Source organism: Tiliqua scincoides, chromosome 9 (assembly GCF_035046505.1).
Source record: "Tiliqua scincoides isolate rTilSci1 chromosome 9, rTilSci1.hap2, whole genome shotgun sequence".
In the NCBI taxonomy this organism is placed as follows: domain Eukaryota; kingdom Metazoa; phylum Chordata; class Lepidosauria; order Squamata; family Scincidae; genus Tiliqua; species Tiliqua scincoides.
The window spans coordinates 10,629,620-10,656,580 of NC_089829.1; the positions used below are offsets into that span (position 1 = coordinate 10,629,620).

The 26,961-nt window shown below is 48.8% G+C and overlaps 1 protein-coding gene across 6 annotated transcripts in view; it reads right to left on the reverse strand.

Moving 5' to 3' along the window:
• Nucleotides 1-26,961, reverse strand: part of KCNAB2 (potassium voltage-gated channel subfamily A regulatory beta subunit 2) — a 71,185-nt gene that overhangs the window by 23,369 nt on the left and 20,855 nt on the right. For 2 of the 6 annotated variants that reach the window (XM_066636873.1, XM_066636872.1), the window contains exons 1-2: nucleotides 26,305-26,522; nucleotides 1,035-1,078 (exon numbers count right to left, since the gene is read on the reverse strand). In XM_066636873.1, the coding sequence (XP_066492970.1) occupies nucleotides 1,035-1,078; nucleotides 26,305-26,522 (262 nt within the window). Of the gene's footprint in view, nucleotides 1-1,034; nucleotides 1,079-6,897; nucleotides 7,104-26,304; nucleotides 26,523-26,961 lie in introns of those variants that run through there. The other 4 variants (XM_066636876.1, XM_066636874.1, XM_066636877.1 and 1 more) reach the window with 2 other exon arrangements.

The following is a 26,961-nucleotide window of genomic DNA, read 5'->3' on the forward strand; positions in this document are numbered from 1 at the left end:
CACGAAGGTAGTAGCCCTTCCCAGTTGACTCTCCAGCAACTGATACTCGGAGGTAGGCCACTTCCATAGCGATGTCGTGACTACTAGCTATTGTCGTGACTACTAGCTATCGACAGCTCCTCTTCCTCCTCCTTAATCCATTTGGCTCCATGTTCCAGAGCAGTATATCTTTGAGCATCAGACTGCAGGGCAAACAGCAAGGGAGGAACAGGCTTGTGGGTTTTCCAGGGTTGCCTGCTTGCCTATTATGGATCCAGCAGGGTTACTTCAAGGGTCCCTTAGTAGCTATGACAATGAGGTACATAACCTCCACATTCCATGGCAGTCTACCATGGAGTGCCAGATGCCAGGGACATAAAATTGGGGAAATATATTGCCCTTCTTATGTTCTGAATAATGAAAAATAGAGTAAACCCTCTCCCTGCATCTGTAATGTCTTGGAAGCCCTTTCATTTATTTATTTAAAATATGTTGCCCAACCCTTTCAAATTGTGCAAAGTCGCTTACAAAGATATAACAACACGAGACCCAACACGTTTGTTTTTCTCTTGGAAATCCATACTGACAACAATAAAACTGGGAAGGTCAGAAAACAAATGGATCTAAAAGAACCTCCTTCTTTTAGGAATCAATGAGAATGGCAAAGAAAGGTTTTGCTGGAAGCTGCTATCACATCCCTCCAGAGCAGTCTAACATCCATCACAAGAAAACACACTACAGGTCATTGAACAGCGTTGAGGTGCATTGAAAGGCAATGCATGCAGACTCATTGCGAGCCACCAGGGGGTGTTTTATGCAACACAGATGTTCTGGCAACACAGATAGTCTTGTCTGGTGGACACAATGGGTGTGGGAATCTTGTAAAGGGGAAAACAAGGCAACCAAAGACACGGGAACAGAATGTGGATGCTCTCAGTTCTTGATTTTGCTCTAGATTCTTTATCACATTCTGGGGGGGGGGGCACAGGCTACTCGTACCCCAGACCAAGGCTGCTACTCCTGCGATTGGACTGGAAAGGCAAGTGTTTACTCACCTAAGCCAAGGCAGGAAACCCGCAATCCCGACTTCCCGAGGTTTCTGGGGGGGAAAAAAAGGACACAGAACTCTTTAAACAGGCAGCTGCAAATGTCAGAAACAGATGCTGGCCTGTGGCGTGTTTGCACTGAAGCTTTACGGGAAGCAGATGTCATCTCAGCTTCTATCAGCGTTCATCACCCCCCCCCCCAAAAAAAAAAAAAATTACATAAAGGGAGGCAAGGAGAGGAAGTGCTTGGTGCTTCTCATCACCTTGCAGAATGAGATATGGGGAATGAACCTCTCCCAGTTGATCTCTGGTATTCAGGGGAACTCTGCATATGTGCTCATGCATTTGGGCCTTATTTTGCCTTTGGGGGAGCACCTCTGCTTGCACAAGGGGGCACAAGCATTCTGCTGGTCAACACTGAACAAGGCGGACCAATGCAGGACTCAGCAGGTAGCAACTTCTGCATCCCATGCCTGTAGAAGTTAAACTTCTGAGTGGGGAGCAGATGAGACCCAACTCTGGACATTAAACGTTAGCAAATTCCCTGTTCTGTAAAGAGCACATCCAAGATCCAGTGTGAAGATTACATATTCTAATGAAAGGTCTTAGGGTGCAATCTTACACTTCTGGGGGAGCAAGCCCCACTGAATTTGGTGGGGTGCAATCTTACACTTTTGTGGGAGCAAGCCCCACTGAATTTGGTGGGGCTTACTTCTGAGTTTGGGAACCACTACAGTCATTTTTTCAAACAAACCTCATTTCAAAAGCCTGCACAGGCAGTCTGACGTCAAAGAAATACAGTGTATACCCAGGAGAGCAGACAAGAGCTTCTCGCAATTTTAGAATTTCAGTATCAGTTCTCTGGGGCGTCGAATAAGGATTAGGGTGCAACGACATGCAGGAGACACACATCCCCACGGTCAACAGAATTGTTTTAAAAATGGCTGGGAAAAGTTTGATCCTTTGGGTTAAAAAAAACAACTAAGAAAACCTCTACAATCTCTAAAAAAAGATATACAATTCAGTGATGCTTTTACTGAAAAGGACACAAACATTTATGCAGTTTTCAAGTTCTCCAGAACGCTTCCCCTGACTGAGTGTCAAGCAAAGTGAGGAGGAAGGAAGGGGGGAGCGGCTGGACACAGCCTCCCTCCAATGTCTGCAATTTATGGTTAAATATGGGGTACAGAGTTTTAAAGTGTGGATCATCCTCACTCATCTCTGGCTGTGCCCCAGTGCTTCTGGGATAATTCAGAGACAATCATGGTTGTTCCCCCACCTTTACAGAATCCAAAATTCAGTGGTTTCTCTGTTCCCTCCCCCAGAGCTAGCAAAAGCACAAGGGTTCCTTACCGGGCAGAAAACAGAAATAAAAGGGAAAAAATGCACAATTGTGCAATCAAAAATTATAGCACAATCCTATCCATGTGTATTTGGAAGTAAGCCTCATTGAGTTCCATGGACTTGAACCCCGGTAAGTGGGTAAAGGATGACAGCTTTATATGAGCAAAGTTGAAGATCTATGTCAGGCTACATGCCAGACGGGAGTCAAGTCAAAGCAAATCCACAGAAAACTGTGTGTTCCCTCTTTCAGCTAAACAGTGGCTGGATTGCGCCACCTGTATAGATTAGGACGACGGCGTGAGGGGAGGGGGGCTTTAATCCTCTGCTCACCATAAGCTTGATCTGGAACCTTTTATCCTAGGGAAAATATCAACTGCTGGGGTGGAGTAGGGAAGATGTATCTCTATCAATGGGAGACCCCCCCCCCCAATGTTTCCATTAAAACATTTGCTTAACTTAAGGTGCGCTTGTCCTCCTGCGCTGTTTACAAGCACAGAAGAGAGTGTTCCCATTTTTTCACCTGTGAAACATTGGGTGTGTGTGTATGTGTGTGTGTGCCTGAAACTGCTGTGAACTGCAGGGATGGCAAGAGTTAATTCATTGTGCAGAGACCACCTGATAAGGACTCCAAGGGCTTCCAAGCTACAGCTATAAGGAAAACAGTTTTCCTTGTATCTGTGGAGATGAATGGGTGCAGGCATACATGCTCATGACCGGATGCGTCAGACCAAAGAAACTCACTCAAGCTGCAACAAGGCCCGAGAGGAGATTCCCTGCCTGGGTCTCCTGAAGCAGCCGTGAAAGCCTCAAATCAGATTGAGGGTGAGACTGAACGAGGGTTTGCTAAAATAAAATAGGATCTTGAAGCAATTTTGCATTTCCTGATGATGTGTCTAGTTTGATGCTTGGTCTATCTGTCATTGATAGAGCAGCTGGTTACAAACATGAGCTGTGAGCCAGGAAGCACCCGGTTCCAAATGCTGCCACAGTCAAGATCCTGGTGTGTGTGTGTGTGTGTGTGTGTGTGTGTGTGGGGGGGGGGAATCTCAGCACTGTCCTTCACCCCAACCCAGGTGCTATGGAGATAATAATCAGAACACATCTTACAACACCAGCCCAAGACCAATCAGTGTCGGAGGCACCAAATTCCACTGCCCCCTTTGCTGCATCCTGTGTTGCCCCATTTACTCAACAGGGCACCAGTCACTGTTCCTTCGCCTCCTCTTGGAATGCAGAAAGGAAGAGAGGAACAAAGTGGAAAAGGAGAAGAGACATGGGTCTAGGGTATCCTCTACTCCACGCTTCCCTTCGGCTCTGTTCCCCTCTACTCTTCAAACTGAGGGAGTGGGACAGGCTAGATGGGATAGATGAAAGTGGGATAGATGAAAGTTGGTAACAAGCACCCCATCTGCCACCTCAGCAATTTTCTCAGTTGGCCTGACGGGTGGGCCGGCCCTGTACATGGTAGTCAATCAATCAATCAATCAAACCTTTATTAGGCATAAATACATGGTAGTCTAAAGGATGACTGAGGTCGTGCACAGAACATCTGGAAAAAAAATTCTATTGAAATATAAAGAATTCTTATGGGATTTCTCCCAGTTTCAAAAACTGAAACCGAAGCTTGACAGGCAAAGAAAGGCTCCACGCCGGTGACGGGGGTGGTGGTGGTGGTGTCACATCCCCCTGAACCATGTGAAATCCAAACGTGCTTGTCACTCTTTTTTTTGCACTCGGCGGGCTAAATCCGTCCTGGCGTCTCCTTCACCTCCCGGCACTTTCTGGCCTTCCGCGTGAAGAGGCAAAAGGTCTCCTGCTCGGGGCAGGCAGAGGGAAAGAAGCTCTCCTTCCATGTCAGCTACTCATCCACCCACGGGTTGCCCAAAGGTCAACTTCCAAAAATCCCCTGCCCAGAATCCTCCACATTCTGCTCCAGAATTTTCTTGCAGAAAGGGAGAGGGAAAATGGGAACTTTGGACCCTCTCGCACTTGCACACAGAGCGATGTGCGGCTGTAGAGTCCAGCAGCCACACCACCACCCTGGTGCATATGGGCAGCCCCCTCTCGTGTAAGATCCTGTGCCTGTTCTCTTGCAAAAACCCGTTGCTTTTTATTTATTTGTTGTTCTGAAAAGGATACTCTGTGTTTTCTCCCACTAGGGGACTCAAAGTGGCTTGCAAAACACAATTAAAATGATTGCTAAAAATTATATAACCTAAACACCCCAAAAACCTTAAACTCGGCAAAGATTCTTGAACTAAGATCAAGAAAAGCCTGGGAATGTCTGCAGAAAAAAGCCAGATCTTCAATCTTCAGAGAAACACTGTTAGAGAGGAAAGCACATATCAAGAGACAGGAAGTTCCAGAGTCCAGGGGACACCACTGACAAGTCCTCTTATAGGCTGATGCCAGCCTAGCCTTGAAAGTGCCCTGGGACAAAGGCGCAGAGCGACTGGGGATGCTGCCAGACATTGCCCTGGGTCCACTGCTTCCCTGGTGTACTTACACAAAGCCACTCGCTGGGTTCTGTTGTAGGGCTTTGCAAACCTGGAAGTGTGGGACTTCCAGTTTTGTTTGAAGGGACAGCACAAATGAAGGTGCTCCTTCGTTCGCAGAGTCTTTTAAATAAACACCAGAAGTCTCACACCTCCCGGGTTGCAAAAAAACATGCAACAGAACACAGTAAGGAAGCAGGTGATTAACTTCCTGCTTGCTTTTAGGAAGTGGGAAGTGGATTAATAGGGCTCGCATCCATAGTGGGTTGGAGGGAGACAGTAGCAGTCTTGGGGTGAAAGGCACCTCAAATTTTCTGCACCTACCATCCAATGCTGACACAAGCTACATCAGCCTGCTTCATGGCTGGGCTGGCCCTGGGGGATAGACTTCTTAACGGATCTTAACGGATGGGTTGGTTCATATGGAGCAGTGGTTCCTAAACCTTAGGGGCCAGCGGACCACTGAGGCAAAACCTGGAATCGTTGTCAATCACATGCAACCTCCACACTCCCTGCCCAAAAAAATTCAAATAAATTTGTAACAGAGAAGATTTAGTGGAGATTTATTAGGTGTATTATTTTTATAGAAGATTTGTCAGTTGCTGCTTTCGTTGCCAGCTGTGGCTGTGGGCAGTCTGTTTTTTGCCTTCTCAGGTGGTCCGTGAGGAAGTGCCTCCCGAGAAAGCACTCAGCCACGGACTACCAGAGAGGGTGGAGAATGGACCACCCACAGCTGCAGCCAGCTGCAAGTAGTCCATTCTGCACCCTTTTTGCGGGTCTGTGGGGGGAGCACTCACTCAACGAGACACTGGAAGTGATCAAGAGTGATTTTTTCCCCCTGAGACCTCATGGACCACTTCTCAGGGTATCGCAGATCACCTGTGGTCCACAGACCATAGGTTGGGAACCAGTGATATGGAGGGAGAAAGACCTTCCAATTGGGTCCCCCAGTGATGTTGCCCAGTAGAAGCAGCCTGAGAAATTCATCGAGGCAAGCTTGTGAAGGAAGCCCCTTCCCCACTCACTGCTGCCATAGGTATTGCTGTAGGTGCAGGGGTGGGGGGGGAGAGACATGCAGCTAGAATTCTCCTTTGTGCAGCAAAAGCACCTGGGCTCTTGGGCCAGCCCGGGGGTGGGGCGCAGGAGCAGCACTCAGTGAGATCAAGCCCCTCATCTCTCTCTGGCCAAGCAGCGAGTTCTCCGCTAGCTTTTGCCCAATAAGCACTAGCCACACTAGGGGCTGCTACTATGTCGTCGAATTCACTGCCCCACCGACAAGCCTCCAAGGGCTGAAAGACTCTGGCACCGGCGCATGGTGACCTTTGCTGCCTCTGCATGCAAGAGAATTTGCGCATGCAAATCCTCCAGGAACTTGGACAACGAAGTGGGTGGCTGATGAAGCTGTCCCAGAACGTCTGGAGTTTGGAGCAAGATGGACTGCAGGAGGAAGGAGGCAGATCAGTCTCACTATATTCTGGACTGATTAACCCTAACCACAGCTGAATCTGGGGGTGGGGATAGGAGAGTCTTCAGGACCATTCTGCCCCAACTCCAGTCAGCTAGCCTCACCATTACCAACCAGCAAGATAAGCAAGGAGAAAGGGGGAAGGAGCAACAAGGTTGAACAGGTGATAAGGAATGATCAAAACCCTCTCGCCACAGTAACAGAATTCTGCCCCATAAAAAGTGAAATCCTGCCATCGGCATGCCGTTTGTCCCAAATTTGCACGCATTTGCCCAGCATGGGGGACGACTGGGTAGGAGAGAGACAAGGAGCTACACAGGATTCTCCCGACTCTGGAAAACTCATCAAGCCCCTTCCCCACCCATCCCTGCTTGGGTGACTCAGGGCTTCAGCAGTCATTGAAAACACACGTTCACGCCTCTTTGCAGTCTTAAGGGCTAGAAACTTGGACTTTTTAAACAAAGAATAGGCTGAGATTCTTAAGAAGCTGCACTATTCTCTAATACCATGATCAGCACCCACAGAATGGATTCTTCCCAAAGGCACACACGCTCTTCTCTTTCCATACCTGTACTTCATGCCCGGTTGCTTCACGCTCGATTCGCTGGAGGACGGTGTGTTGTGCATGGAGAGCTGCCCCAGGCTCCGGGCCACCATGGCCACAGCCCTGAAGCGGCCCCGGGTACCAGGGCTGCTGGCATTCTGGCGGTTGAGCCGATCTTCGGCGCTCCGGCTCTTGATATTGTGGTCCGAGCACACGAAAGACACCTGCATGGCAGCGCCTCTGGGGTGATGCTCCCTGTCCTAGCAGCTTCCCCTGTGCACATCCACCCGTGCCAGGCTGTCCCACTTGTCCACACCTGGGGGTGTCAGGAAAGGAGGACAGTCGCCCCACCGAATCCTAGGAAGGCTTGCAAGTTGGAAGCACGAAATAAAAATGGAACCCAGTGGCCAAGTCAGCCCATCTGTGACCTCTTGGCAAGCATTAAGGACCAACAGAGCCAGGCCAGCTGGGAATCCAACTTTCAACCATCCCGTCGCTGCTTTACTGACCGCATCTTGCTCCGACAATTTCTGGGACAGTTTCAGGGTCTTTCTGCAGGAGATGGACCCTCCGTGAAAGATGCCCGTCTATTCCTAGTCCTCAACTCTTCTCTTCTCCAAGGTTGAATGCCAGATGCTCGAGGGCTGCGTCATTCCGACTCAGAGGGACGCGGAAGGAGCAAAATCCTTATCAAGAGTCATACTGATTGCTCTTGGGAGGGAATGGGGGGAGGAAGGAGGGGCTCCCTCTCGCTCTCTTTCAGATTTCCTGGTCAGTTGGCTCCCTTGCCAGTCACAAGGTTGGATTTCGGTAGCGACAGTGCAAAGAGTGCCTCCCCAGCCCTGCTGGGACGCCAGGGACACAGAGCAGCTCACGAGCCGCCCCGGGAGAGCCTGACTGGAGCATTCAGCATCAACAAAGGCAACACCGCGGTTCCCATTCAGAGGCAGCCTTTGGTGCTAATGCCTTTGCCACGCATGGCTGCTCCGGAGTGCTGAGCAGCAGGACAATGAAAGCATCTCTCCCCCACCTCTGCTTCCTTCCCTCCTGCTCCCTCCATCACCTCCCCTCCTGCCCCCCTCCTAAGGCCTGAAAAATGATGATGCAAACTAAATATAGCCGGTGAACTCCGCAGAGGAAGGGATTTCCCTTCATCTCTCAGAGTTGTCCATGGAGCATCCTTTAAATACTGGTGTGCTTAGATTAGATTAGATTGCATCTCCAAGATGAGAAATCAGACAGGAATTGTCACGTGTGCAAACATATCCCCCTGAACGTTTATGTGTTGGTCCAAATCATCTGTCACGGCTAGGAGAGCTCACCCAGTTTTTTCCAGCCCTCTTAGAGGAGAGGTCTCTCCATGCTGTTACGTACAAGAGGTAATGGAGCCTCCCTGTACAGGAGCAGTGTAGCTTTTTAAGTCAGGTGCCAGGGACAAAACAATTAGGGAGGGATCTCTCTTTCATGTCCCTGCTTGGGAGTTTCCTGATGACGTCCTGATGAGTTTCCTGATGGATTATAGGTTAAATGCTGGGTCAAAAGACCTGGATCCACTTGACCTAACCCCAGAGGGCTGTGGTTATTGTCCTTGGTGGTGGCAAGTTCCACAGTCCCAGTGACCACCTCCTACAGGTGCCACTTTTGAGAGTCCCATGGCTGACACCAGAGAAGACAGCTTTCTCCATGGTGGGGGCTGAGCTTTGCACCCTCCTTTCTCAATCGGTGCCTATTCAGAATGTCCAGAAAAGGATAGTCCTAGCGCATGGGTGTGCTCTCACCCTTCCTCCAGCAGAGCTGGGCCAGTTGGGAGAGTGCCACTTGGTCCCCCTGACAGTGGAGACAAGAACTGAGCTCAGGCATGCAGACCGGGAGCCAGGAAGGATTTCCCCACTACTGAGGCTATAACTCAGTGGTACAGCTGCCAAGGGGGTGGGTGGGGAGAGTCTCTGGCTCAATCCTAGGAAGCTTCTGCAGGCAGGGCTAGGAAAAGCCCCTCTCTGAATCTCTGCAGAGTCAGCGAAAGATGTTACTGAACTAGGAGGAACAAAGGTCTGTGTAGTAGCTTCCTATGTTCAGGATACAGGATCTCTCTTTATCAGTGGACTAGAATGCACTGTTACACACACACACAGGGGAGAGAGAGAGAGTGAGAGAGAGAGAGAGAGTCCCTGGAAAGCATTTGATGCCAAAGCAGTGGGGGAGGGTATGGGTTGTGTGTAGACTGTACAGGATGACACCCTAGGTGACATCGCCAGTGGCCAAAATTTTGGAAACCTTTTGGAAAATTTGAATTTATGAATAATACCACCATGCTATATATCATTGGGAACATAATTTCATGCACAATGTACTGAAACAAACAGTTCATTAAGGGCCCAATCCTATCCAACTTTCCAGTGCTGGTGTAGCCATGCCAATGGGGCATGTGCTGCATCCTGGGGGGGGGGGAGCAGTCATGGAGGACTCCTCAAGGTAAGGGCATTTTTTTTCCTTGCCTTAGGGTTGCAGCAGCGGCGCTAGGAGGGTGCGGGCTGCACCGGGTGACGCGCCGGGGGGGGTGACGCGCTAAAATCACGCAGTTAGGAGCTGCCGTGTCATGCCATATACCATTGGATGCAGAATTTCCAGCAGAATACAATGCAAGAAAACCCTGTTGAGATCGCTCCTCTTCTTCAAAAGTTATGGCCAAAAAACCGGAAGGGAAAAATGCATGGAGCCCTATGGAAAGTGAGCCGTATTGTGCATTTACTCATGAGTAGGCGAACATGCCTTAGTGTATCAGAAAGGGCAGGCTGAGAGGAATCCAACGACACCTGAATGGTCCTGATCCATTGAATGCAGCCCTCAAAAACACCAGAGAAGGAAGTCCTTCCCCCCCAGTGGTGAGTGTATGGAGCCCTATGGGAAGCGAAGCAGCCTCACGGTCGCGTTTACCCACGAGTAGGCAGACATGCCTTGGCTGGTGGTCAGGCCAGGCAAAGGGGAATGTGAGGACACCAGAATGGTCCCAATCTGATGGTACTGGAGCACAACAAAAGCCCCAGAAGGCAGCCTCCCCCCCCCCCCCCCCCAGAAAGGACCAACAAAGAGGCTTGAACTGGTAAGGGGAAAGTTTTCTATTTTGCACTTGCAGTTTCCCTCACAGCCCAATCCTACCCACACTTTCCTGGGAGTAAGCCCAACTGACTCTAATGGGACTTACTTCTGAGTAGACATGCATAGAATTGGGCTCTAAGACTGGACTCCTATCCTTGCTTTCCTCGGAGTAAGCCCCATTGACTTACTCCATTGACTAATGGCCCTTACTTCTGAGTAGACAGGCATAGGATTGTGCTCTCAGACTTGTAAAGCCAGGTGGGTCTTTGTACTGATGTGCTTGAAATAGAAGGACTTTAAACTGGGCACTGGGGAGGGCTGGAAATCTCACTGATTCTTTTGGGGGGGGGGGTGTTATTGTTGGTTCAGGCAAAAACTCTTAAAATCTTCTACCCAGGCTGCTTGCAAGCTAAGGCACAAAAACTCAGATCCAAAGGTTAAGAACAAAGGCAGTTTACTTACAATCTGATGCAGAGTTATACAAACATTTCTCACATCAAGGTTCTTAAAACTAGAAGACCAGGAGCCCTAAAAAGCTGCCCCTGGATGCATGCAAGTATAATAAAACAATAGTTAAAACAGAGATTTAAATAGTTAAAACATAACACAGTCCTGGAATGTGCCGGAATTCCTAGCATGTATTCACTGCTGAAACAGAGACGCCTGCGTTGGCTCGGTCATGTCGTGAGAATGGATGATGGCCGGATCCCAAAGGATCTCCTCTATGGAGAACTCGTGCAAGGAAAGCGTCCTACAGGTAGACCACAGCTGCGATACAAGGACATCTGCAAGAGGGATCTGAAGGCCTTAGGGATGGACCTCAACAAGTGGGAAACCCTGGCCTCTGAGCGGCCCGCTTGGAGGCAGGCTGTGCAGCATGGCCTTTCCCAGTTTGAAGAGACACTTTGCCAACAGTCTGAGGCTAAGAGGCAAAGAAGGAAGGCCCATAGCCAGGGAGACAGACCAGGGACAGACTGCACTTGCTCCCGGTGTGGAAGGGATTGTCACTCCCAGATTGGCCTTTTCAGCCATACTAGACGCTGTGCCAGAACCACCTTTCAGAGTGCAATACCATAGTCTTTCGAGACTGAAGGTTGCCAATACAAAACAGAGATTAAAATACACTCTCCTGTTCTACTAAAGTCAGCAAACAAGAAGCTATATATACATAAGGAGGAATCAGCAAGGGGACACACCCTTTAAAAAGACCATTAAAGGGACCACATAGAATTTCAACATTAAAGAACCAGATACTCAACTAATAACCACTACTCAGTGTTGTTATTCCCCAACACCCCTTTTCAACACTGAGTAAGTGAATCTAAAAGATTCATTTCTGCTCGTAATTTCTGAAACCTATCTCTTGGTAATGGTTTTGTTAATAAATCAGCTATCATCATTTGTGTAGGACAATAATTGATCTTAATAATACCCTGCATAACCAAATCATGTACATGATAATAGTTTACATCTATATGCTTTGTTCTCGCATTATATCCTTCTGATTGCATCAGTTTTATACAGCCTTGATTATCTTCTTTAACTTGCACTGGAAGTATTTCTTGCATTCCCATATCATTCAGTAATTTACAAAACCATGTTGCCTCCCTACATGCTTCAGATGCTGAAACCAATTCAGCTTCTGTAGTAGATAAGGCAACAATAGTTTGTTTTTTACTTCCCCAACTCACTGCTCCATCACCATACATAAACAAGTGTCCACTAGTTGACTTGCGATCTGAAGGATCTTCTGCCCAATCAGAGTCTGTATATACTACCAACTTTGGGCTCTCTCTAGCTGGAAGCTTTAACTTAAAATCCAATGTTCCTTTCAAATATTTCACAACCCTTTGAATGCCAATCCAATCTAACTGTGTGGGAGAGTGCGTTCTTCTACTCAAAATTCCCACTGCATTAGCAATGTCTGGTCTAGTTGTGGTTGATAAATAAAGTAATTTTCCCACAGCTTCTCTATACTTATCATTACTAGACAAAGGTTCAGTCTTTCCTTGCTTAAAGAAATCACTTTCCATAGGTGTAACAACAGAATAAGCATCTTCAAGTCCCAAAGATTCTATTAAATCTAGAATCTTTGGTTTTTGACTAAGAAAGTAACTTCCCTCCACATCCTTCTCAATCTGGATGCCAAGATAAAAGGCTGCATCCCCCAATTCTTTAATTTCCACTTCCCTATTCAGTTGAGATACAATATCTTTATAATCCTTTTCATCCTCTTAAATTAATAGTAAATCATCAACATAGACCAAAAGATACATCCATTTACCATTGCTATATCTTGTATACAAAGATGGATCTGCCTGTCCCTGCTTAAAATCCTGTTGTGTCAGCATTTGGTGAAGTTTTTCATACCAAGCTTTTGCAGCTTGTTTCAATCCATACAACCCTTTATGGAGCTTACACACTAAATCTGGTCTCTTTTGATCTATAAAACCAGGTGGCTGTTTCATAAATATTTGCTCTGTTATTTCTCCATGCAAAAAGGCAGTTTTTACATCCAAATGCCTAACACACACTCCTTTAGATGCAGCGACACTCAACAGCATCTGGATAGTTGTATATTTCACAACAGGTGCAAAAGTTTGATCATAATCCTCACCATATTTCTGTGAGTAGCCTTTAGCAACTAACCTAGCCTTGTAGCGTTGCACCTCCCCTTTTACACCCTGTTTAAGCTTAAAAACCCATTTGCAACCTATTACCCTCTTGCCAGGAGGCAAGTGAGTTAAAGCATGTTCCATTCTTATGCAACACCATTCTTATGCAATGTTCCATTCTTATGCAATTTCAACATTAAAGAACCAGATACTCAACTATTAACCACTACTCAGTGTTGTTATTCCCCAACAGTTATTGCAGGCAGACTACAGAGAAAACTCACTTGGCGGAACAGGGCTGGCTCCCCCTTATTTAATTATTTCTTTCAATTTAATTTAACTATAATTATTTATTTTAATTTGCTTGATGATGTCACTTCTGGCCATGACATCACTTCCAGTGGGTCCTGGACAGACTGTCATTCTAAAAGGTGGGTCCAGGTGCTAAAAGTATGAGAACTGCTGCAAAGATGTTAGTAAGTTGACACGGGTGTGTGTGTGTGTGTGTGTGTGTGTGTGTGTGTGTGTGTGTGTGTGAGAGAGAGAGAGAGAGAGAGAGAGAGAGACCCTACAAGTTTTCAAAATCACTAAAATCAGAGTCTGGAGGAATAATACCATCATGTTATATATCAATCAATGCGTAATTTCATGCAGAATGCAATGAAACAAACCACATTGAAATATCTGTGGTCTATCAAAAGGTACTGCCAAAAAACCAGTGGGGGCGGGGCAATGGTACATCACCACGCCCATCACCTGGGGTGTTGCCCCGCCCACTGCATGGGGTGACACGTAGGCCTTCCGCACCGGGTGACATGAATCTGAGTGATGCCACTGGGCTGCATCAGTGCTGGAAAGTTGGATAGGATTGGGCCCTAAGTTGGCCACTGGTTTTTTTTGTTGGGTGACCTGTACTGTTATATATTTAAGTAAGTAATTAAGTAAATAAATGGAGGTGACACCAACCCTAATGATGCCACTGCATTTAGGCTTTGCATATGATATTGTAATTATTCAGTATGGTCTGGTATAGGAGGAGGTCCATCATGAGGGGTGACGCAATGAGCTCTCGCGCTGGGTGATGCAAAGCCTAGTGTCGCCTCTGCCCCAATTTTCTGGCACAATCTGTAACACACTGTCCTCACTGGTCCTTAAAGGAAGCTGCTGCCTGAAGAATCAGACTCTTGATCCACAGACCCCAGTATCACCTGCTCTGACTGACAGCGGCTCCCCAAATTTCCAGGAAGTGGTCTTTGTAGGGATCATCCACCTGCTCCCCCCAACATTTGGCTGCCTGAGGCCAAGACCAGGATGCTACTTTCCCCTCCCCGCCCATGAGACAGGCGCCCATGCTTGCTTGTACGAATACTGAAGCACAAACAAAGCTGCAATGTCCTCATCCGAACACTGAACTGAGCATTCCCCCCCACTGACAGCGCTAAGGAAGGGAGGGGCTGTCATGTCTTTGCCTTCATGACAGGGCTTGTGCAGGATCCTGCCAATTTTAGGGGCAGAGAGAGGGAAAGCTGGATTCTGCTGACTCATGATTCTGCTGATCATGGGGGGACGACGACGAAAGAGAGACACTCCACTTAGGGAAGGTTTGGCAAAAAGGTTCTGCAAAAAAAGCCAGCAGCGAGGATCGGGGAGGCTGTTGGAGGTCAGCAAAAGAAGGGGGGAAGGGGAGTTACGTAAGGCAGGGAAGATGAGTGGTGGAGTGGACAAGCCCCTTTTTGCATGAACAAGAGCCCAGGTTCGAATCCTGGTAGCATCTTCAGGTAGGGCAGAGAAAAAGTCCTCCCTTAAACTCTGAAAAATGACGAGCATGCAGTGGCATACCTAAGGGGGATCAATAGAATACATTGCCCTGGGTACCATGCCTTTGATGGGGGGTTCTTAGAGGCCTCCAAAAGACACTTTGGAAGTGCCAAGGTATGGGTGTTAAAATTTTTATGAGGGATGTGTTACTGGGGGGGGGGGGGGAGTCCTTTGTGTCCCAGGATGTCAGATGTTTTAGCTATACTGCTACTAGCATGATGTTCTGCCCTTCACCTAGCTGCAGGATCAAAAGCCTGACTCGGGCCGCTTTCTCACGCTTGCCTGTCTGTTGCTGGCAGGAGCAGCTGAAGCAATAGCTCAGTTGCTTGCCTGCCCTGCTCCTGGGTGTCCAGCCACTGCCTGGCAGGCTTCTGGACACTGAACGCAGCAGCTCTGCAGGGTTTCAGGCACAGATTGGCTGGAATTTTTCCTCTGCCTAGCTGGAGATGTTCCTGCAGGGAATTTTCCACAGAAGCTCTACACCCAAGCTACAACCCCGCCCCCCCAAAAAAGTTTCTTTCCAGTTGATGTGTTCCCTCATAGGAATTCGAACCCTCAGCCTGGGAAGGCTCAGGGGTTTGTTCTACGCTCTTGCCCTGTCTCAAGGGAGCTGCCTTAATTCCCTGTGCTACTCACACCAGTGTGGCTCTTTGTCTGCCCCTAGTCCTCTCCTTCCGGGGCAGCTGAAAGGAAAAGAAGGGCAGAACATTGCGCTAGCAGCCAGAAAAGGAAGGGAAAAGGCAGGGTTGAGGCGGTGGCAGAGGTAGCCACACTCTGTGGCAGAATATCCCGTCTGGGCACAGATAGAGCTTACTTAAGTGTGGCAACATGGGTCAGGCCAGGATAGCAAAGCAAGGTGAGGCCATTGCAGTTGCGATGGTTGGCCAGGAAGCATCACCCCTCGCACTTTACATCATGAGTGGGCCAGCCCAGGGCTTCTGTCCTGATCTCTCCCTTGGAAATTCTGCCAGGGACTGACCCGGGGCCGGCCCCCACACGGCATCAAAACCCTCCCTGATGGCCTTTAAGTTCCCTTTTGGGGACTTTGCTCTGACTTCTCTTTGCTGCTGCCCTGGAGGAAAAAGAGTGGGTGGCAGAAGGCAATGGCTGAGGGGAAATGTAGCGTTTATGCAAGACAAGGGGGAGCGGGGGAGGTACACACACACACAAAAGATCACGGGTTAGTAAAATGAGCTCTTGTGCACTGGGGCGAGTGAGGCAGCTCTCCTCTGGCCCCCTTCCCGTTCATGGCTGCATTCCCCAGCCATGCGCAACGCCCACGCAAGGGTGAATTAGCACACGGCAACTTGTTCCAGCAAGCGGCCGGCCGCAGTCTCTCCCCCCCCCCCGCCATGAGCCGTCACACAGTGTTTATTCTGGCGCTGCAATTCTTCTCTTGGAAGGGCTGACATGGTGCGGGGGGGGGGGGAGAAGGAAAGCAAAAGCAATTTGGAAAGCCAGCCAAATGGAATCCCCCCCCCCAACTAAATCAGCATCTCCCCATTTAAAGACCACGCTTGTGATGGATATTTTTTTAATTCACGGATGTTGCCTGTAAATCCAGTGATGATCCCAACACTGACATGCTCCCTGTTTACCCAAGCATGCGCAGGCACCGAAAGGATGATCCCCCTCCAAGATTCTCAGCATACATTATGGAGACTGCTGCTGGAGTCCTTCCTGACGGCAGCAAAGCCCCCTCTTTTGAAACATCCCTTTCCCAGAAGCAAGTCAGGTATCTCTAGGAAACCCACAAGCATGTCCTGTCAGTTATCCCCAGGGTCTGGACATCAGACATAGAGCCTCCACACTCAGGGGCAGTCTATGGTTCACAGAGGAACATCACCACTCCACCCAAGTCCCATACTGTTTTACCAGCAGTGTTTAGCCACAAGCAAGGCTGGGCCTGCTCACAACAGGCACCCCATCACCTCTGGTGTGCTGAGGTATACTGCTGCTGAACATGGATGTACCATTTAACTGGCACCTTTTATGTGGTGGTTCTCTGATATTTACCAACTGTCCCTCTTCACCCCAGCAGAGTCACCTTCCCTGTGAACATAAGAAAAGCCCCGCTGGATCAGGCCAAAGGCCCATCTAGTCCAGCTTCCTGTATCTGACAGTGGCCCACCAGATGCCTCAGGGAGCAACAAGACAAGAGACCTGCACCCTGGTGCCCTCCCTTGCACCTGGTATTATGAGGTGGCTACTTCTAAAATCAGAAGGTTGTACATACCCATCGTGGCTTGTAACCTGTGAAGGACTTTTCCTCCAGAAATTTGTCTAATCCCCTTTTTAAAGGCATCCAGGCCAGAGGCCATCACCACATCCTGTGGCAAGGAGTTCCACAAACTAGTTGCACGCTGGGTAAATAAATATTTCCTTTCATCTGTCCGAACTCTCCCAACACTCAATGTTCGTGGATGTCCCCTGGTTCTGGAGTTATGTGAGAGGGAAAAGGGAATCTCTTTATTCACTCTATCCATCCCCTGCATAATTTTGTATGTGTCAATCATGTCCCCCCCCACACCCTTTCTGCAGACTAAGGAGCCCCAAACACTGCAGCAGCCTTTCCTTACAAGGGAGGTGCTCCATGCCAAAGGTGCCCCTGTGGCTGTTTACTGATGCCTTCCTCATTCATAAGTTGGGGGCTACTTCTATAAGAGTGCTCTATCAGAGAGTCCTCTTAGGGAGGTGCTGCACACACTGCCTGCCAGAGCTCACGCCCCATTTTCTCGGTCCCGTCAGTGGCAGAAACAGCATGGGTTCTCTGCATTAGTCTGCTTGCTTATCAATCCAGCTTGCGTCTTAATTAGATGGTTTAGCAAATCCAGTTGCCACTGGTGAGCGCATTGGCCCCGGGTCCAAAAGGAACCACTGCCTCCAGCAAGTCAGAGGAGGGGCGACAGAAGCAGGGGCTTCCAAAGAGTTCAGAGCCTGGAAAGGGGGGCTGCCCACCCCACTGCAGGCTCCCCGACCAAGTCACTCATTGATAAGTCTTGAAAAATCCCCCACTGCGTCTGACTAAAACCAGGACAGCAAACATCAGGGATTTTCAAGGCAAAACATGGGGCTTTTGAGGAAGCCGGCACGCGGCAAGGCCAGAGGGCTAACAGATGTGCGGCCAAGGAACACAGGGACCCCCCACCGCCCATGACAGTCTTTCCGCCTCTCCATCTGGAGGCCAAGACCAACTGGCAAGTGCTTCTGGGCACTGACACGGAGGGATTCCTCGGAACAAAATGTACATGCATTCTCTCCCTCCCGCTGGGCACTTCTGGTTCAGCACGACTGTGAGTAGGCGTGGAGTCAAGGGAATCCCCGCTGCGCTGTTTTCCCAGAGTCTGTTGGTGCTTCCTGCATTCCCGAACTGTTGGTGTCAGGAGCAGGGCTGCAGCAGTTCGTCTGACCGCTTCCCACGTTTTCACGGTGCATGATGAGATTCCGCTGAATGCACGGACGGTCTCTGCCAAGTCCGCCAGAGGTTCAGGTCATGTGCAGTGTTACAGGGGGAGAGGAAGCACCATAGCCCAGTAAACTATGCACCTTGCATAAGGCAGGTCCCAGGTTTAAACCCTGGCCTCTCTGGCTAGGACTGTATCACCTTTTCTCCTAGTCAAATACATCATTAAAAAAAAAATTCAAAGAAATGTTTCATAAGTCCAGGCGTGGGCTAGATGTTTTCTCCTTGTGCCTGCAATCCCCTTAATCTGTACAGTCAAGCCCTGGCAATCCTGTTTAATTCAGCTCTTGATCATGCCGTTTGATACAAACTGGGGAATCCCCTTGCTGCCTGGGGCAGAAAGGAGGCAACCCCAGGGCACCTGCTAGGGGAGTTTTTGAAATGCAAGGGCTTACCACCAGAGAGACCAATCTTGTACTGTGGAGCAAGGGGTAACACAGGTACCAAGGCAAATGGGCCTGTTCCACCACAGTATGTGGTAATGGCATTGGGCCTAGGTGCATTTAAAAGGGGGTTGGACACATTTCTGGAGGAAAAAGCTATCATGGGTTACAAGCCATGATGGGAATGTGCAACCTCCTGATTTTAGAAATGGGCTATGTGAGAATGCCAGATGCAAGGGAAGGCACCAGGATGCAGGTCTCTTGTCTTGTGTGCTCCCTGAGGCATTTGGGGGGCCACTGTGAGATACAGGAAGCTGGACTAGATGCACCTTTGGCCTGACCCAGCGGGGCTATTTTTATGTTCTAACTAGGGGCGCAGAGTTCAGAAGATCTCACATGACCATGCATAACCCATGATCTCATTGACTAGAGCAGGGGTATCCACACTTTTTGGCAGGAGGGCCACATCATCTCTCTGACACTGTGTTGGGAGGCCAGGAATATATATGAATTAATTTACATTTCAAATTTGAATAAATATACATACATTTACATAAACGAAGGTATTAGAGAAGGAATTTATATGAATGAATGAAGGTCTTGCAATAGCTCAAGGCCTATAAAAGGCCTTACACAAAGCAAGACTGACATTTCCTTTGCTGCTGCATCACAGATGTGAAACAGTAAGCAGTGGAGGAAGCCCTTGTCCCACAGCTCATGTAGGACGTTATACAGTCCCCTTTACACTGATAGTGGTTGTATTGGGCTAGCATGGGCTCCAGCAAGTCTCCGGAGGGCCAGAGTCTCATTGGAGGCTGGGGGCTAACCGCAGGCCGGATTGGGAGTCCTTGAGGGCCGCAAGTGGCCCGTGGAACAGGGTTTGGGCACCCCTGGACTAGAGTTACACTTTCCTGGATGGGATTATGAAAAAGCGTGTTGGGCCCCATGAGGTGAAGAAAAAGCACATCCCCCGTTTCTCATGGTTCCAGGTTTGGAGGCATCTCCAGGCATGCCCAGAAAAAAGCCCCGTCTGAAACACCAGAGAGCCACTGCCAGTCTGTGTCGACAACACTGGGCTAGATGGGTCACTGGTCCGACTCAGTAGGAAGCACCTTTCTGAGATAAGAACTGGCAACCACAAAAGCCGTACAAGGTTTTCTCACTCACGCTCAAGAGCTTTGTGGCCAGCTCTTCCACTCCAAAAATCACTTCTCCGAAGATGGGAGTCAATTTGAGTAACTGAGGGTGCAATCCTAACCCACTTTCCAGCATCGACATAAGGGCAATGCAGTGCCAAGGTAAGGGAACAAACATTCCCCTACTTTGAGGAAACCCCCATGAGTGCCCCACAACTGCAGGATGCAGTACCTGTCCCCTTGGCACAGCTATGCCAGTGCTGAAATGTTGGTTAGGATTTGGGCCTGAGCGTTACTCCGCCACTGCTCCTCCTGCTGTTTACAAAAGGCAGAAGGGAGTTGAAGAGGATCGAGAGGAGGAGAGTGGGGGGGGGGGGGGCTAGAGTGGCTTTCAGGAGACAATCTAGGCCACACCACTCTCTTTTCCTCTACTGCCTTTTAACAGAAGCTGTAGGAAGCAATGGTGATAGTGGCACTAACCCAACACCAGGGAAATAAGAGAGGGGAGGGCGCATGCAGGACTAAGCAAGGAGGGGAAGCATGTGGGGATGGTGGCTCTGTTCACTGGAGTTTCCAGGGACTGAATTTGGAACCCCCTTTGTGCGCATCAGACTCCAGACTCTCCTTTCTAAAAGTCTTGTATTCCAAAACTTTTTTGGTATGTTTAAATCTGAAAGCTGCTGTAGCATTGTGACTAGTAAACTGAGCTGAAAGTCAGGACTTGTCCAGCTCGACTCTTGCCTCTGCTGTGAGCCCATGAAGGTGGCCTTAGCCTAGCCCCTCCCCTCTCAGCCTCAGTCTTCTCCATCTGCAGAATGGGGACAAGAATGTTACCAATGAGAACGACAGCAGCATAATGCGCATGAAACACTCCATGAATGCAGAAAGAACTTAAACGGATATGAAGGATGATCATCTTCTGCGTCATCTGACTTGGAAGACGGATGAGCCTCCTTAATCCATGAGGATTAAGGAATGTAAAAGGAAGATAAAAAAGAAGCTGCGGATCACTTGATGAATCAGAGCCCCAGAACACTTTTCCTCACCCATCTCCTCTTGGAACCAGACCCTTTTGTGCCGTGCCCCCCCCCCCCCAGTGGCAAATGTGAGATGACATCCGAGGAAAGGGCATCGCTAGTGTCTACATTCTCCATTGGCACTTTGGCTGCTCCTTGTGGACTTCCAGTTCCCCGCCTAGCATCCCAAGCCCCCCCCCCCCCAAGAGAAATGAATAATGCATCCATCCTTATTAGGCTCCTGTAACCCAACACCGCTCTAAACATCCTTCAGTCCGTCAAAACCGATCAACAGAGACCGCTTGAAATATTCATGGGCCCCTCCGCATCAGGCTGGGGAAGGCAATCCAATATTCATGGAGCGCCAGGTGCTTTTGTCCTCTGAGTCCACGCGGGGTGGCTTGGTGGGGTGTCTTCTATGCCGGAAGCCGCGCTCAACAGGAAGACAAAATTAAATCACTGGGACTAATGTACAGGATGCTTGCCCAGCTGAACCAGCCCTCCCCGATGCGAGCATCCGAGGGTGGGAACAAGGCTTTGAAAGGCTGCAAGAGGCTGTCGAGAGGCTTGGTATCTGGGGTTCCGGACACTGGGGAGAAGAGGAGGCAGGCAGGGTGGAGGGGAGAGAGAAGTAAGAAAAAGGTTCAAAAGAGAGGCTGGGAAATGGCCCATTCTGAGAAAGGACAAGGCAGGAATTAGCCCTCTCATTCCACATACACGGACTTAAGAAATGCGTTTTCATTTATTTAGCACACTGATCTAAGAGGTCAGACTAGTATACATGCTTCCTTCCCCACCTTATGCCTTCACAACAGCCCTGTGAGGTAGACAAGGGCTGAGAGGTAACAACTAGGCCAAGGTAAGCTTCACAGCTGAGTGGGGATTTATTTATTTTATTTTTAATGTATATGCTGCCTTTCCCTTTTCTTTTACAAAGGCCTTCCTCTGGTCCAGATCCAATGCTCTCATCACTCCACCATGCTGTCCCACTAAATGATAATGTGAGAGGCAAGAACAGGAGTGCCACAAGGCCAATTATTTGACAAATTATCATCATCACTAAGCATTCTGCCCCATCAACACTTGGGGGTGCCTTACAGAGTAACAACAGAAAGGCAGATCCCTGCCTCAAGGAGTTTCCAATCTAAAGGTCAAAGCATGGGAGGTGCCAGAGGGAAGGTGATCAGAAACAGTGGAAGGGTCTGCAGTAAGCTCAGTTACTTTGACTTAGAGCAGGGGTGTCCAAAGTTTTTGGCAGGAGGGCCACATCATCTCTCTGACACTGCGTCGGGGGCCGGGGAAAGAAAGAATTTACATTTAAAATTTGAATATATTTACATAAGTTTACATAAATTAATATATTAAAGATGAACTTATATGAATGAATGAAGGTCTTGCAATAGCTCGAGGCCTATAAAAGGCTTTGCACAAAGCAAGGCTAGCCTTTCCTTTGCTGCCACTACTGCATCACAGACATGAAGCAGCAAGCAGTGGAGGAAGCCCTCATTCCACAGCTCACGCAAAAAGGTCAAACAGTTGCCTTCACGCTGAGAGCAGTTGTGTCGGGCCAGTGCAGGCTGCAACAAATCTCTGGAGGGCCAGAGGTTCATTGGCGACTGGGGGCTCCCTGAGGGCAACACTGAGAGGCCTCGAGGGCCGCAAGTGGCCCCAGGGCTGGGGTTTGGGCACCCCTGACTTAGAGCCTCAGCAACGCACCAAACTGGAACAGAGTTTACATCACTGTGGTGCAGAAATGAAGTCGAGAAGGCTATGGAAATTGGAGGAAGGTCCGGGACAGGAACATGGCCACAGACAAAGTCAGAGGCACAGTCTCTGCTTCCATATTGCATGAAGAAAGGTAGCTTCATGTCATAAGATAATTGCTAATAAGAATTTTAGAAAAAAGCTCCAAAGCCCCAAACTGCAGGCCAAAGAAACAACCAAGCATCGGGAGTCCTGCCTAATTTTCAGTACTGGCTTTGCAGAGTCCACTGGAAACATGTGGCCCACATGAACCACCACACTTTGAGGACTAGACCCTTGTGAAGATCATAAAGCACTGAAACCCAGCTAGAATGTAGGACGTACACACACTGGCCTGATGAAAACTACATCACATACCTGGATGGCTCAGGTGCCCTCTTTTGGCAGGGCATATCAATCTCCCAAGACAGGAATGGAAGAGCTCGTTTGCCCAGAAGGTCTTGACCCACTCTAGGTCTCAAGTGATATTCCACCTCTCCCCTTCCAGTTCATAATGAAAAGCCACATTTAAAAGGTCTCTAACCTAGACCGGGTTGGGGGGGGGGGGGAGAAAGCAGAGCTTTCTCAACAAGAAACAAATCTTCATCTCAGATCTTTAATAACCAAGGCAGTGGCACTTGGATCTTTCTATTTAAAGATGTTATTGTGTAGCCCATGAAAAGCTCAATGGGGTGGGCTTGGCAGAGGTAAGTGTAGTGCTAGCTCTGAACTCCTGGTTTCACCTCCACTCTCTCTCAGACACACAAGCAAAGTCTTTTTTTTTTTACCGCAACTGTTCAAAGCTGTTTACCGCAACTGTCCACCACGGAACACAAAGGCTCGAAAGACCCTAAGCTTCCCACAACTGTGTTAAGGGCATTGAACCGAAGCGCCCTATTATGGACTCCATTTAGTTTACACCTCCCTTTATGGAACCTCCTGTCCTGCACCATGCGGGCTTAACTTGCACCAACCAGCACATTTTGGGGGATCTGTTTGCAAGAGGGGACAACCAAAGAGGTGGGGAGAGAAGCCGCTTGCCTCCGGTTAGTTCCACAAGTTCACTCCCCATTTGCGAGAAGAAGAGTTGTTTGACACACTGCACCTTTTTAAAGAAAACATAAATTTGGACGTGTAAAGGGCTTCTGCTCTTGCTTTGTCAGTTTGCAGACAGGAGCTAATGTAAGGCGCCAAAATAGAACAAAAAGCAGGCATGGAGGGGAGGGATACAAATTGGATCTGGGCCACAGCACTGGGGGAAGGCAAACCTTTTGCCTCAGCACTGTCTCCTGATCTTGGATCCCTCCCCTTCAAATGTCTGCTCCTTTCCCTAGTGCCACAGCCAGGGCTGATTTAGCCATGAACCCAACTGAAGAGGTTGCTTTGCAGACAGATTAGTGAGGGGGAACCCACTGCCCAATCTCTGCCTCTTCTCCTCTCATTCGTTATATTGAACAGTGTGGAAGAGAGCAGTGGGCTAGAGCAGGGGTGTCAAACATAAGGCCCGGGGGGCCTGATGTGGCCCGCAGAAACTTTTTATACGGCCCTCAGGCTTTCAGCTGCTGTGTAGTGCTAAGGAGTTACTGCTGAAAGGGCAGCCCACATGAAAATTGTGTTCTCCCGTATCTTGAAATATGATCAAGATTTGTATATTTTCTCTTTTGTCATTTGCAGCTAACAAGTTCCTAAGTGAGCAAAAAGTGATTATTGTTGGTTATGACCTGTTTAATGACATCACTTCTTGCCTAATGACATCACTTCCGGCCCTCAGCAGCCATCATGAATGTTATGTGGCCCTCTGTATGAAATGAGTTTGACACCCCTGGGCTACAGCGTCTCTATTTGTCCCCAGGTAACACCACTGCAAGCGTTCATGCCTTCCTAGGAAACTTTCCATCCCTCCTGGATGCAGGGGAAGCTTCTGAGATAACGCAATGCTTAGACAACCCATTGGCAAAAGACTTATTTGTGCAAGTCTCCCCTCCCTCACCCCCCCCCCATCAGTAAAGATTTATTGGAACAGACCCATGCCATCACCACTGGTGGGAGTACCAAGCAAACAGCTTCCCTGGTGGCCAGAGTGGGGGGGGGGGAAGGGGAGAAAAGTAGTGTGAATCCCTAGTGGGCTTTTCCGTAAGTATGAAGCTGCCATCTAGTGGTGCATGGCTGGAAGTGCAACTCGAGCATGCTGGAGAATGGGACAAAAATATATCCTGCATTTGAAATGTTTTAATTGCTGTTGCTGCCAAATTGCTTTCCAAGGGAGAAAACAAAGCCTGGGATAAGGTTTGTTTCGCAGTCCAAAGCTGCTTCCTTTCTCACACTTCTGTTTTATCACAAACTGAACTGCTGCATAAACTCATATTAAAATGGGCAGGAGGTCTGGTCTAGAGGGTAGAGCCTCCGTCGGCCTGAAGATAACATCCACAAGGTCGCCAGTTCGAGGCCACCGGCACCGTGCAACCTTGGAGCAGCTGACAAGCTGAAGCCGAGCTATTCCATCTGTTTTGAGCGTGGGAGGATGGAGGCCAGAATGCGAAGCCAGATCGGAATGAAACACCTTGAATGTAGTGGTTCTTGAAAGAAAGAACCTTCTTTGAAATTGTAAAAATCCCTATTTAAATAGGGATTTAGATAAAGCCTGCCTATGTAAACCGCCTTGAATAAAGTCTTGAATAAAGACCAAGAAAGGCGGTATATAAATACCTGTTATTATTATTATTATTATTATTATTATTATGATCCAATGAGGACCATAAGTTTTTTTTTTTCTTAATTTCAACATCTACAGTATTACTTTAGCAAACACGTGCCCTGCCCCCCCCCCCATCCAGGTTCTGGGCTACCACTGCTAAAGAGACTACATTTTGCATTGAAGCATAGACTACTACCAGGGAAGCCAAGGTGAGCCCTATGGGAAAGAATCCCAGCCTATAACCTGCTTCCAGAGGCCAACGGGGGGGAGGGGGATGAAGTCCTTGCCCCCAGGAGCTTACAAACTAGGCATTGACGCAAATGAGGCGGGGGGGGGGGGAATGGGCTGGAGGCAGGAGTAAACTGGCAAAACAGATGCAATTGTTTCAGTTGCACCTACTCAAAAATTGCTTACCGGAACTAAAGTTAAGTAGACAAGGTATTGCTGGAGAAGAGGCACAGGAAAGGGTCAGGCAACTCAACTCTGTCTCCTCCGCCCCAGCCCACTTGCCCACTGCTTGAAGTAGCTACAGACAAGAGTTTTCCAGGACCTTTTGACTCAGAAGAGACAGGAGAACTGATCTAAGTAAGGGACAGACTGTACAGAGAAAAGAGGTGAGAGGAAGTCGAGAGTCCCCTAAAGAATAGACACAAAAGCCAGTGGCATCACTAGGGTTTTGTGTCACCTGGTGCGGGAGGCCAGCGCATCATCCCCATGTTGGATCTCCTCCCACGCAGTGGGTGGGGCAACATCAGAGGTAGTGGGTGTGGTGATGTATCCTTGCCCCACCCCCCACTGGTTTTTTGGCCTATGGCTTTTGACAGAACACAGGTATTTCAACGGGTTTTGTTTCATTGCATTCTACATCCAATCACACATCAGAAGGTATATAACATTATAGTATTATTCTCACAAACCGCAATTTTAGCCATATCAGTCACTAGTGGTGTCCCCCCCAAGGCATAGCCCCCTGCTAGCTATGCCACTGATCTTAAGCAATACATTTGTAAATAAACCAAATTTTAGAAAAATATTGGAAGCCCCCAGTGATCTCTCCTCCTAAAGAAAGTCAGAATTTGGTCACTGCCACCTCTCCCCAAGACATTCCATTGCTCACAAGAACATGTGAACAGCCTCGCTGGATCAGGCCCCGGGCCCATCTAGTCCAGCTTCCAGTATCTCACAGAGGCCCACCAGATGCCTCAGGAAGCACACAAGACAACAAGATACTTGCATCCTGTTGCCACTCTCTTGCACCCGGCATTAAGAGACAGCTTACTTCTAAAACCAGGAAGTTGCACAGACCCATCACAGCTTGTAACCTGTGATGGATTTTTCTTCTAGAAATCTGTCCAATCCCCTTTCAAAGGCATCTAGGTCAGACTGTCACTACATCCTGTGGGAAGGAGTTCCACAGATGAATTACATGCTGGATAAAGATGGGATGAAAAGACAAATTTACCTACCTATATTTCATGCCGGTCACTCGGGCCGTGCACTCCTCCAGGGACAGCCCGTGCATCCGGAGGAACTCTTCCCGGATCCTGGCCTGGGCAGCCACCCGGACATCCCGGAGCCGCCTCAGCTCCACCACATCAGTTTGCTGGATCTGATGCAGCCCCCATTCGGAATGGCACCGGCTGGCAACACTCCGGAGGCTCCCGCTGTATGTCATAGACAGCATGATGCTGCCCGACGGGGGGATCTGTGGATTTCCCAGACATTAGAGGAATCGGCCCCAAGACTTGCTTCCACTCAAAAGGGCTAACCAGGAGAGTACAACTGGCCGCTGCAAACAACATCACACACCCAGACTACTTCTCTCCTCTACAGATGACAAATTTAATACCGTGTGGGAGGCGGAGAACATTGCTAAGATACCACCCAGGACTGGATCAATTTCCGCTGGCAATAGAATATGCAAGCTTGAGAGTCACACAGAGCTCATGATCATGTAAGATGCAGTCACTCTGGCTCGGCAGGGTTGCAGTTACGGAGTTAAAGGGAGGTCTTCTGGACCCAATCCAGACAAACCTCGACAAAAGGTGCAGTCCCTGTAAAGCATCCTTGCATCACACAGAGCAGCCTCATAACCGACAATGGTTTAAAATACATCCTGTGCC